Source organism: Aspergillus homomorphus (assembly GCF_003184865.1).
Source record: "Aspergillus homomorphus CBS 101889 unplaced genomic scaffold BO97scaffold_24, whole genome shotgun sequence".
NCBI lineage: Eukaryota > Fungi > Ascomycota > Eurotiomycetes > Eurotiales > Aspergillaceae > Aspergillus > Aspergillus homomorphus.
Window position 1 is genome coordinate 115648 of NW_020291910.1, and position 12400 is coordinate 128047.

Below are 12400 nucleotides of genomic sequence, written 5' to 3' on the forward strand. Positions count from 1 at the left end.
CTATGGTAAGCACGAAGCTTTGCTTCGGAGATTTTGAGTGTCCGATTCAGGATTCTGATTGTCTCAATTTTCTAGCATTTTCAGAGCCCTATTCAGTAAGTAAAATTTGTCGCTTGCGGCCTCATTGTTGTGACCTATTATTGTGTATTGGTCAGCATCAAGGGTTAATTAACAATTGCCATGTTCACTCTGTTCTTTGTGCCTTGCTCGGCCCCTGGACTGCAAACTGCACTAGCGCGACGATAGAGGATGTGCGGCCCATCTCCCGCCACAGACTTCAGAAGGAGTATAAGCTTCGGATCTCAGGAATTTATACGACACATAGGATCTCCTCTCGTTCCGAGGAGATGCAGATAGGCGACCTGCAGTAGTCGAATTCTACCGGATATATACTATCATGCTCATTACGGACCTATCTCGCCAAGCAGTGACTGAATCTAGAACCCGACCAATACGGTCTAATGATCTCGCTACGTCTACAAAGAAGGATAGGCGCCCTTCTAGGGCTGGACTCAGATGCGGCACAGGCTGGTGAGGGGTACTCCATAGATTAGGCTGCTAATGCGTCCTGATAATAATAGAAGCCCTATGGAGTTACACCAAATGAGTGCAATCTCCCTAGAAGATCGGTTTGCCCAACGTTCAATTCCATCTTATCATCCCCGCACGACGAAACCTAAATCGAGAGATGTCAAGAAGACTGGCACACTAGGTGGCCCGGGGCTTTTTTGTTCGTTTGCCTCCCTGGCCATGGCCACGTAAGCCAATTAGATGGTTGACCGGGCCCTGAGGCACTTTGCTGACCAAGATTGACCTGTTTCTCCTGCGCACTAGGCTCAAATGACAAGATAGAGGTGGGAGCTTCATGGGCCTGACTCTCGCTCATTCCTCGTCTAATCAAGTCTCCCAGTGGGAGTGGTGGGCTGGGAGACGCTGTGCCAAAGTGGAATCCGATGAGATCAATGATAATGTGTGCAGAAGGCGCCGACCGTGAGGTCACTATGTAGCACAAGCTTGTTTCCGAGGAAGGGAACCAAAGTCGCGATGGATGTGCTCACATGATCTCCTGGGCACTATCTACTAGCCAGTAATGGCGTACTATTCCGGAGATATGTCCTCTTGCGACGCAATAGTCTTTACCTAGACACATGTCGATTGCTTTTATCCCCGGGAAAGGTATGCGGAATGTAGGGTGGATGAGCGTGAGCACAACCCACCATTACTTCTAAAGCCCTCGTTTCCAGATCATAGCTTTCGTAAAGGCCTACTCCTGCCCCGTTGACCAGAGGAAAGATGATTGAAACCATCGATAGCTAAAGTTACAACAGGTAGTCAGGTTTAGTCACTCATTTGAAAACCTCCAGAGTTTATACGCCGCGCGCATATCTACCTACTACCTACCACCTGGCAGGGGACATCATTTGGCTGAGGGGGCGAGGATCATCGTCTCCCGTCCAATTAGAACTCGGCGGCCTGGTTACTCCGGTTCCTGACTGGCCGATGTCTCGACAGGGTTTAGACTGAAGCTGCCTCACCGCCAAGGCACGAAAGTCCGAACTCGACTGCCTCTTACTGGCTAAAGGGCAGTGGCACTCAACAGAAACTCTCAGCCGATAACCACCGAGAGTCAGTCAGGCTGAGCACTCACTCACTCACTCACTCAAGCCTGCCTCCACCTCTCTCTTCCCTTCCCTATTCCTAACCGTACACATCCACACCCACATTCTACTCATCCTCCTCCTCCCCCCCTTCTCCCACACTCTCCAGATTTTGTCTTATCTACGGGGCCTTGCGTGGTCGATCACTATTATTGTCAACCTCATCTCTTACTTTCCCAATCACTTGTCATATTTTCCGATCGAGTTTGGGCACGATTGTCTCCCAAATCTATTCACCTCGCCAACTCCAACCGTCGCTCTGATTTTCCTCCCCTTTCCCGCGCGGCCGCACCTCCGCCTCCGCTCTTCCCCCCCTACTACGACAGTTGTTGCCCTCACTCGCTCACGCCGTCTTTCCCTTCACAAGGTCATACGCTTTCCAACTTCCTCTGGTTGGCCAGAAATTCGATCTTCTACTCTCAACGGGATTCCAACCACCCAGTCGATCGCCCTTACGGATGTATTCGCAATACCGCTAGTTCGTCAACGTTGATTGAGTGCGCCCGCTTACTGCGCCCCAGTCTAGCCCCAGTTACCTTCGACAGTATAAGGCTTTTGGTTCCATTCAAGTTTGGTTCGTTGTGTCAAGGCAAGGTTTAGTCCGGGAGCAGCCTGTGAGGCTCGTCAGGGAGAATCGCCGGCATCTTCCTCCTGGCCACCTGCAGACTATTGTGAGGATCGAAGGATGGGATCGGCAGAGGCTGCCTCTTCACCTGCTTTCCCTTTTCTGGAACCTATTGTAGTCGACGACGACATGGGTAACCCTTATCAAGATACAGATTTGGACTTCCTAGACACCGCAAGGTTGCAAGTTTCGTCCGAAGGCGCGGGGAGGGATTTCGACGATCTCTTTTCTCACGCTCCTCCCACCCGCCAGAACCGGGACTCCGAGCCAACATGCCTGTCACCTTCCGAACTCTCGCTGAAACGGTCATATCAAGAGCAAGATGCAATGCGACAATTCAATGTGGTCTCCGCGGAGTCCCCCGCGGAGTCTCCAGATGGTTCAACTCCGAGTTCGTCTTCTGAGTCACCACGGAATCATCTTCGCAATCCGTCTGTAACATCATCCACGTCGGCAGTGCATAGCGAAAACACGATGATGCCGTTTGGCTACACAACGGAGGATTGGATGAACCCGGATCTCGCGTCGGTGAAGGAGGAGTCGCTATTTGGTTTGGATCTTTCTTTACCAAATATAGGTGGTCCGTTCCACGCAGATGCCGATCTTGAGTCGAGCAACAAGGCCATGGATGCAGCTTTCGATTTTGAAAGTGCCGCCAGTAGCCCCAGTCCTTTGAAATCCGAGACAACGCCACAGCCGAAGTATACGAGAAAGTCCAAATCACAATTGCGGAGCACGTCTGGCGCTTCCGCCAGGCAATCTGCCTCTCCGGTAATACCACCTCAAACGAGAAGATTTTATTGGCCATTATAGCATACTGATATTCTATCGTGCAGGTTTCCGGTGCATCTTTCTTTGCTCGAAGTTCTAAGGAGGCTTCGCCCTTTTCGGTCTCTCGTAATATCAGTCAAGGAAAGTCTTCCTTGGGACCATGGGGTGGCCATTCCCCTTCATCGTATTTGGAGGAGAGTTTTGGTGGCATCAACATGAACGGTTCTCCAATGAACTCGACGCTGAATTTTGGACCGAATAGCTTTCCTTTCGGCATCAATTTCGTTCCGTCGCCGTCCCCAAGCTTCATGAAACCGGAAGCGACACAGCGACATATGTTGACTGTCCATCCCACATCGCTCAAGTCACGCGTGGAAACACAGATTCCCATCAGATTGACACTTTTCCCATTACCGCCTGGCGTGAAGAAGGTTCGCTTGCCTAGCCACACTATCTCAAAGCCTAAGTTTCTGGCACCGCCGACTATTGAACGTTCTCCGGAGATCGTGGAGCTTCACACAAGCCTTGTCTGTACCAGCGCAATGCAAGAACAGGATAAGCTCAAGAAGGCTTTTGCTAGAGCGAGAGGCGAAAGTCGATATCGGTCCTCCAGCTCCAGCCCACGTGCTGCTGACGACGTTCAGGAGGACGACAAGCCATTGGACGGAGGAGAAGTTAAGATATGCCCTGGCTGTATACAGCGCGAACGAAAGCGGGCGTTCCGCAAGAAACAGAGAAAGCCCGAGGAAGACGAACTGTTTCAGAAGGACGAGGAGAAACGAGTCATCGTGTTCAATACCAACGAGATTAAGGACTGGACGGAACCGTCGAAAAACGCCATACCTGGCTATGGGGATGGCCAAGTTCTAAACATTCCAGCAGGGGCAATGCAGGTAGAGCTGCCGATGCGAATAGCATGTTATTGCAGGCATCAAAATGAGAAGCTTGGATTCCAGTACGTGTGCCATCTCCAACTGACTGTTCTACTCGGTGCTGACATCTCAATCCCAGGGTAATATTCACTGTCAAGGATCATAAAGACAACGTGATAGCTCAGGCGATCACGAATTCGATTATGATTACGGACGACCACAAAACACATGCTCCACCAGCTCCACCAGCTCCTGGCCCCTCCCCCTCTCTGCCGGATGGCACACAATTGCCAGGCGTTGGTGTCTTTCCCTCAAGTCCAAGTGTGGAGACCGGGAAGACGTCAGCCTCTGCGCAGCAGCCGAATCAAGCTGCTTCAGCGACTGACTTGCAGGGACTTCAGCAACAGTTCAATTCACAGTACCAATTGCCCTCTAGCTCGTTCCCAATCAACCAGTCGTCAACGAACGGCGCAGCGTCGAATTTGCAAACACCACGCAGTCTTTCGAGACAGAACTCGCCGAATGACTTTCAAGGGCCAATAAGCAAAAGACGCAAGCATAGTAACTCGGGAAGACTTCCCTCGGAGCTTACTATGACCAAGTTGGAGAACACGCAATCATCGGCCAACGCCTCCAGCTCGTCAGCGACCAACGGTGAGCCACAGTTCTCAGGAGTCCGCGGATTCGCGTCACCGGTGGAAAGGCCCTTCGTGACCTCATCCGCCATGACCAACCAATTTCCCACCAGTCCTCCCACCCCGAACAGCGGAGACAACAATCCGTTCCTCAGTGCGGCACTGCAGCAACAGAGCCTGGACAGTTTTATTCAACAGCAGTTCATGTCTGCACCAAACTCTGCTCAGCCTAGTCGTCCCGGTACTCCCGGAGGCTCTAGGAACAACTATCACGATCAGTCTTTCAATCTGTCCCTAGGTCCAAACACATCCGCACCAATGTGGCCCCCACTCACCAATGCCGGGAACCGCTTGCCCTCAGTCATCCATAAGCTCGTTCCCGCCGAGGGTTCCATCACAGGAGGCACCGAAGTCACACTCCTCGGAAGCGGCTTTTATCCTGGCATGGAAGTTGTATTCGGTGATACTCTTGCCACCACCACCACATTCTGGGGTGATAAGTGCCTGAATTGCTTGACCCCTCCTGCTCTTCAGCCTGGAATGGTGCCTGTGGTGTTCAAGCACGAACATCCCACATTTGGCCAAATACAGACACCCCAGCCTTTGATGCCGAAGCAACAGCAGTATTTCCGTTATGTAGATGATCGCGAGCTGCAAATGTACCGCTTAGCTCTCGGAATCCTAGGACAGAAGCTCGGCAGTCAAGCCGATGCGTTCCAGACGGCTCAGCAAATCATGGGCAGTGACATGAAGAGCGTTTTCAACATACCAAAGGATTTTCAAGGTTCCTCAAGTGGACACCAGCGACAAGTGCCCGGTTATGAGTCGCAGGGTAAATTGAGCGATCTCGACTCGAAAATGTTGACTTATCTCGAATTTGTTGACCTCGACGACAGCCCTCGGCCGCCTAAGTACAACTCGCGCTCGGCGACTGGCCAGACGCTGCTCCATTTCGCCTCGTCTCTAGGTCTTACGCGATTCGTTGCTGGACTACTTGCACGGGGCGCTAGCCCCGATGTGCAGGACAATTCTGGGAATACTCCCATGCATTTGGCAGCTTTGAGCGGCCATGCACACATTGTGCAGCGGCTGCGTCTTGCAGGAGCTGAAACCACTGCCCGCAGTATACGGGGATTCACGCCGGCAGATCTGGCGACTAATTTACCCGCACACCAGGCTGCGCTCATTCCTGCCCGCCACCGCTCACGTAGCGTTGGTTCATTGTCATCCTCGCGCCGCAGACACAGTTCTGCATCGTTGCACTCACTTTGGGAATCTTCCTCAGCATCTGACTCGTTTGACCATGCTGCTGATGACTCTGACGATGAGGAGGATGAGGAGGATGAAAATGAATACACGATGTCGCGACGGTCGAGTATTCACCACGATCGACCAGGGCCGATTACTGCACCTGAACAGACACCTCAAGCGGAGGATAATAGACCATTCTCTCCGCCAGCTGCTCTGGTTGCTTGGCGCAATCAACTCCAGACTCAAATCAATCAGTTCCAACAAAGCGTGGCCAATGCTTTCCCCAACCTCCCTGCTTTGCCGCCCATGCCCGCCTTGCCTGACTACCAGGCCCATCCCATGATGCGTCGTATCACCAATCTTGTTCCGCACCGCCCGAGTACTGCGCGATCGTCGAAGGATGGTTGGTGGGATATGCTAACGGGCAATTCGACTCCTGACACCTCGGCCCCATCTGCAGCGGAGCTGCCGTCATATGAAGAGCTTTACCCACACAAGGAGAACCAGGGCGGAGAGGAAGAGGCAACGCGTCTCAAGAAGGCTAGTTTGTTGCAGGCAGCTGCAGAAGCTGCCCTTGATCAACACTTCGAGGCCCAGGCCAGCACCTCGGAAGCCGTTATCGCCAAACCGGACAGTGAGGAGCTCAGAGATATTCGAATTGGTCGCAAGGTGATCTCTCGTGAGCAACAGAAACATCTCCGGGAGCAACAAGCACGGAGAATGAAGGGTCTTGGGAACGATCGCAACCTATACTTCATCTGGGTAAGTCTACTTTCTCGTACTTTGGGGTGTTTCCACCACTAACGTTCTCCAGATCCCTCTTCTGCTTCTGGTCATAGGCGCCTGGGTCCGGAGTTACGTCCCGGGCATCTGGGAAGGCATCTACAGCGGCTATGAGTTTGTCAAAGCTCGATATGCGCAGCGCGTTCTAGAAGCTGGTTCTTGAGCAGTTCTATCATACTACCTGCTCCTTATTCACGTTTACTTGACATTTGTCTTTTCATTCATTTGAGCTGGGGCGTTCCGTCTATTGGACTGGTACTGGTAATACAACGGGCATTTCCGCCCTTGTTTGCGTATGATGTTTCTATAATGATGGGATATGATGGGTCTATTTTCATTCCACCTTGTTTGTTTGTGCTGGCATTTTTATCATGTTGTTAGAGCCTTGTCGTCTCCCACGGGTCCTGTACAGAATCTATATAGCTTGTTCTTTTTTGGGCGATTTTGACACATTCATTTTAGATATAATGGAACACAATGATGCTTAAATGAGGGTGTAATAATGAATGCCAAGAGATGACGGCCGTGGACAGAAGGCGGAAAGGCGGGCGGTGCTCAGCTTGCGGCCAAACAACTCGTCCATCATCACACGGCCTGGCATCGCATCTCCAATCCCCCACTCCTGATTATCCTTCCCCGCACTCCCCTCTTCGACACGGAGATTGAATCTATTCCTCTCTCCGGCTGCTCAGACGGTATGCTCTTTGCAAGTGGTCTGGCTTTCCCCGAATAGTGTTCGGGACACCATGGACCCATCACCGCAGGGGGGCTCGAGCAGTGTCACCGGTAAATGAGCCCCGTTCCCGCCCTGAGGTACTTGTGCTACATGTTGCTCACTTTTCTCCTCGGTGTCGCCCAGTCGAGTATACCGATCCCTCTGGCCTGTTTCCAGCCCTTCAGCCCGTTCTCGCCGATAAACTCCCACTGCGAAATCTCCACTGGAAATCACCCACTCGCCCTGTGCGATCCATCGAGTCCCTCCGGATCGGCTTCGTACCGGCCCAGCATGAAGGGGACGAGCAGAAAGCCTCCACCGACACGACCGGAACCACAGTGACACATCGCCGACATCAGATCCCTGGCCTGCGGCAAACGCCGTACTTGAAGATCTTCCTCCTCCGATGCGACGATAATGATACCTACAAAGCTACGGCGCGGAGGGCATTGCGGGATTGGCTCAAGTCTCACGCCTCCACCTCTCTGTCCAACACCACCACGACTGGCCAGGAGAAACACGATGCCTTCGATTGGCTGATTCTACACGTCGTGCCGGATGGAGAGGGCGCCGAGAAAGCTGCGCCGGCCTCCAAATGGGGCCGCACTACTACAACGGTCCTGGAGAAGGTCCGGGCTGACTTCAACGGCGCATCCAAGTCCGCCGTCGACCGCGTGGCCCAGATTCGTCTTCCTAAAGCAGGCAGCGCGGCTAAGTCGCCAGAGTTGACCGATCAGGTTGAGGATTTTGTGGAGAAGATGAAGAATGCGATTCTGTCGGCTTTTGATCTCCGCGTGGCGCAGTATGAGGAGGATATCAAGGAGAAGGACTCGCAGCGCAGCTTGCCCGGGTGGAACTTTTGCACTTTCTTCATACTGAAAGAGGGACTCGCTAGGGGCTTTGAGAATGTCGGGCTATTCGAGGATGCCTTGCTAGGGTACGATGAACTCGCCGTTGGCTTGGACACGGCGATCCATGAGCAGCTAGAAGGCACCGGAGATCAGCATGGTGGTGCCTTCCTTACCCACAGCAAAGAATGGCAGGAGTCAGCGATCAAAGCTCTGGAGTCGGACGGTGGTACTGCACCCAAGGATGAAGACGATGCAGAACCAGAACCTGTTCCCAGCATCGACACGGGCGATTTTCCTATTGATTCGAACAAGAAGTCGTATCGCGAGATGATCTTGGCTAGCAACATCTCCATCTTTGACTTCCGCACGTATGTATTCTCTCGACAAGTCACCCTACTTCTCCGGGCAGCCAGGGCTCCGTCTCTGGCCATTCAAGAAGCGGATGGAATCAAGAAGCCAACCAAACGAGCCACGAAGGCCGAAAACCTGATGCTGCTTTCTCAGGTCTGCGATAGAGCAAATGAGTTCATTAGTCTTGCAGCACGAACCCTTCGAGCCGATCTGCAAACGGGCTTGTCTGAGATTGACAGTGCTGCCAAACAAGAAGTGATTGACAATTTGGTGTCGTCGTGGGTTTATGCTGCTGCTTCTCAGATCCTCTCTCAGACCTTCAGTCCAGCATTGACTCTTCCGGAGACAACTTGCCAACCGAACAAGGCATCGGGGTCTTCCACGTCTGCGGAAAGTGCAGGGGATCACCCCAAGCGCATTAGCTCGCTTCCCAACTCTTCCTCTGCTCGTTCTTCACGCCCCGGGACATCGGAAGTTTTATCATCTGAGAGCCTCTCGATTAATACCCGAACTGGTTTCGAGATTCCAAAACCCACCCCCAAAACCGGTTCCGAGCAGTTGGCTTCCGGGAGAGCGGAGTTATATCTCATGGCTCGAAGAGCTTTGGAAGAAGTCTCTGGCAGATACGGTTGGAAAGAGAAATGGAATGAAGAGCGGTTGCTGTTCGACGACGAAAATAATGCGGAGAGCGATATGGCTGAGGTTAGTCTGGATGATGAACCACAGAAAATTACGGAAGAGGTGCCAGAGGCAAGGTATCTCTGTGGTATTTCTCTTCCGGAATTGAGAGTCGCTCTTCGCTCCAGGAAAACTTTCCGAATGCATTTCGAAGACCTGACAGACCAAATGTACCGACATCATATCGCTGCGAATCGCACCAACTCGGCGCACGCCGCACTTGCCGATATGGCCCTCCTACGGTATCGGCAGAGTGACTTTGGGGCGGCTGCCTCGTACTTCCATCAATTGACGCCTTTCTATGGCAACAAACATTGGGCTGTCCTGGAAGGCGTGTCGTTGGAAATGTATGCGCGCTGCCTGAAAGAGCTTGATCGCAGCGAGGAATATGTCCGGACAATTCTGCGCCTCCTTGCTAAATTTGCCGCTTGGACGGAGTCAAACTTGTCCAGCCGGCAGAAGACTCTGGACGCCTCACACATCTTCTCCGAGAATGCATTGGTCTCCGAGTACGTTGATGAACTTTTCAAGGCTTCGGGAGCTTTGAATAAAGAAGTATACGCACCGATGACCGATTTCTTTGGGGACCTCAAAGTGAAGCCGGCCATCATCCATTATGAGGACAAGGATGGATTCCAACTACAGCTTGCATTGAGGTTTCTTCTCGGAAAACGAATCGAAATCAATTCGCTCAAGCTGCGGTTAGTCAGTGCACATAATCCTCAGAACAACGAGCACTGGTTAGAGATGCCAACGGGGATGACCATCAAGTCGTCGTCTACCAAGGTGCTGGTTGATTCATCAGTGAGTTTATGTCGCTTGCATCCAACATTTCGTTTCAATGTATTCCGATATACTGACCTCTGAAGGTTTCGCTACAAGGGAAATACTTTGTCGACCGTATCGAGATACGCGTGAGGAATCTCATTTTCACCTTAGCGAGTGGGAAAAATGCATCCCTACCCGTGGGGTTCAGAGAAGCACTCGAGACAGAAGAGGAAGACAGCCGTCCATACATCTATTGCTTTTCGCCCCCTAATGGCCTGCAGGCCAAGATAGTCTCCCCGCATCTTGTCAACTTGCAAGAAATGCGGACGCTGGAGCTGGAACTCGACAGCGGATGGAACGACATCAAATCGGGCACTTTGCGTGTGAGGCCGGCCACTGCTGGTCTGCGACTCAGGATCACAGAAGCAGAGTTGGTAGAAGGCGAGATCCAGATTACTGCGAACAGCGATTCGGGTAACATCGAGTTCACTGAATTGAAACCTAGATCGTTTGTTCGGCTCCGGATCCCGTACTCAGTGGAGGAGCATCATCCAGTGCTTTCCGCAAGGGCAGAGGTGGTTTACGAGACAGGCAGTGGATCCTTTTCCTACTCTTCCCTTCACAGCATTAATTCAGGCCTGCCGATCAGTGTCAACGTGCAAGATGTTTTCAAGGATAGCGTGCTATTTTCTCGGTTCACAATCAGTCCAGCGTTGATGATTCCTCTGCGGATTCTGAGATGCAGCATTCCAAGCTCAGATGCTTACGAGGTACAATCAAGTATTGGTGACTCCGTGGCGCTCGATGTCTTTCCCAAACAGCCCGCGTCCTTGATCTACAAGATCCGGCCACAGCAGGAGAATGTGTCCTCTCCCGAGTCCAGGCGCTCGCTTCGATTGAGTGTTGATTTCACGTGCGTGGACGATGAATGCTTGAATGCCGTCGAGAAGACGTTCCACGCCAGCGTTACGGCCAGCGAATTCCAGCCATACAGCACGTTACTTACATCGCATATTGTTGACACTTTCCGCACCCAACTGACGACCTCGGACATGGAGGTCATTGGATTGTTGCGGGAGGTGGAAACGCTGGGGTATGCAGATGCGCGATGGGAAGGGTTACTGGGCGCCTTGAAGGAGCCAATGGACGGGCTCAGGACTTGGCTCAAGGAGTGGCACAAGGTAAGCAGCCGCCAGCACATTGGCCCCTATATCCTTCTTCACCTGGGCTCAACAGAGCTCAAGCGAGGAGGTCTGAGACACCCAACTGACATGCACAGAACCACCCGGTGATTCGTCTCCCCACATCGCCTCCTGTGCTCAAAAGACACATAATCATCCCCGTGGATATCCCCCACATTCAAGTTGTCCACACGGCCGAGCTTCGCCTTACCAATCTAACGGACCAACCTCGACACGCCGCAGTCGGCCAGATGATCGCCGCCGAACTCAGCATCCATCACACTCGACGCTGGTGCTCACCCGATCAGCGTGAGCAGGCAGACGGACCGCTCGAATTCACGTATGAGCTGCACGCCAACCCAGACTCGTGGCTAGTTGGCGGCCGACGTCGCGGGAATTTTACCGCCAATGAGGGGGAGACTAAGACGTTTGCGATCATGCTCCTTCCCCAGAAGGCCGGCCACCTGCTTCTCCCCGGGCTAGAGATTAGAAGCTTTGTACCACCCTCGGCCTCATCGCCGGCAGCCCCGCCGCCACCCACCACGCCTTCTAAGCCACAGCCTTCGCCTGGAGGGGCAGCAGCAGATCCCGCGACGGCCACGAACCCGCTACAACGACGACCCATCCCGTGCGAGGTGGACTACCGTAACCACGGGGAGACGGTACTGGTACTACCCGATTTACGAACGACGACCGTGAGTCTGTCCCTGTCAGGCGGTAGCCATGGTGGGGCATGGTTGATCGATTCCGAACGGTTACATCAACCTGTGAAAGGTACATAGATCTGGAAGTGATTCTGGATGTGACTTGTTCTGTACTTCGTCTGTACATGCGTCTTAACCACATAACCAGCCCGTTTAGACTTTAGAAAATATATCAGTGCATAGGCATGGGCACATGGTGTAAACTAAGTCAACTCTCTTTGAATAACCAAGCTCATTGCCAACGACCAGAAATATGTGGTGTCGATCCAAGTATGTCCATCGCATTCTCGCCTCAGCTTCTGTAGTTAGTTCGATAATCTTGTCAAACCCAACCTTAAAAAGCCCCGGCCGGAACTACAAACACATGCCATTTATCCGTCCGGTCTTGTGAAAATTTCCACTTCCAGCCCACTTTATCATACTTAGTTTCATACAAAAAGTGGAACCCCGAGTCAAAATTACTGACCCTCGAAGCTGGGAACCAACCAATCCACACGAATTTGCTCAGCGATAAACTAAACTAAAAAAATACAGTTTAGCATCCCCGAGCGACCGCC

General features: G+C 52.5%; 2 protein-coding genes across 2 annotated transcripts; both read left to right on the forward strand.

Annotated features, from left to right (window-relative positions):
* The first annotated feature begins 1934 nt into the window (after positions 1-1934).
* Positions 1935-7072, forward strand: BO97DRAFT_105112 (putative membrane-tethered transcription factor (SPT23)). Its single transcript, XM_025689863.1, has 4 exons — positions 1935-3054; positions 3120-4009; positions 4066-6574; positions 6627-7072. Exons 1-4 carry the CDS (start codon positions 2344-2346, stop codon positions 6756-6758), a joined length of 4242 nt encoding a protein of 1413 aa, XP_025550285.1. The 5' UTR covers positions 1935-2343; the 3' UTR covers positions 6759-7072.
* A 269-nt stretch (positions 7073-7341) lies between these two features.
* Positions 7342-12039, forward strand: BO97DRAFT_392631 (putative TMEM1 family protein; the record flags this gene model as incomplete). Its single annotated transcript, XM_025693877.1, has 4 exons — positions 7342-7381; positions 7455-9994; positions 10060-11139; positions 11238-12039. 4 exons carry the CDS (start codon positions 7342-7344, stop codon positions 11919-11921), a joined length of 4344 nt encoding a protein of 1447 aa, XP_025550286.1. The 3' UTR covers positions 11922-12039.
* Positions 12040-12400: the final 361 nt, after the last annotated feature.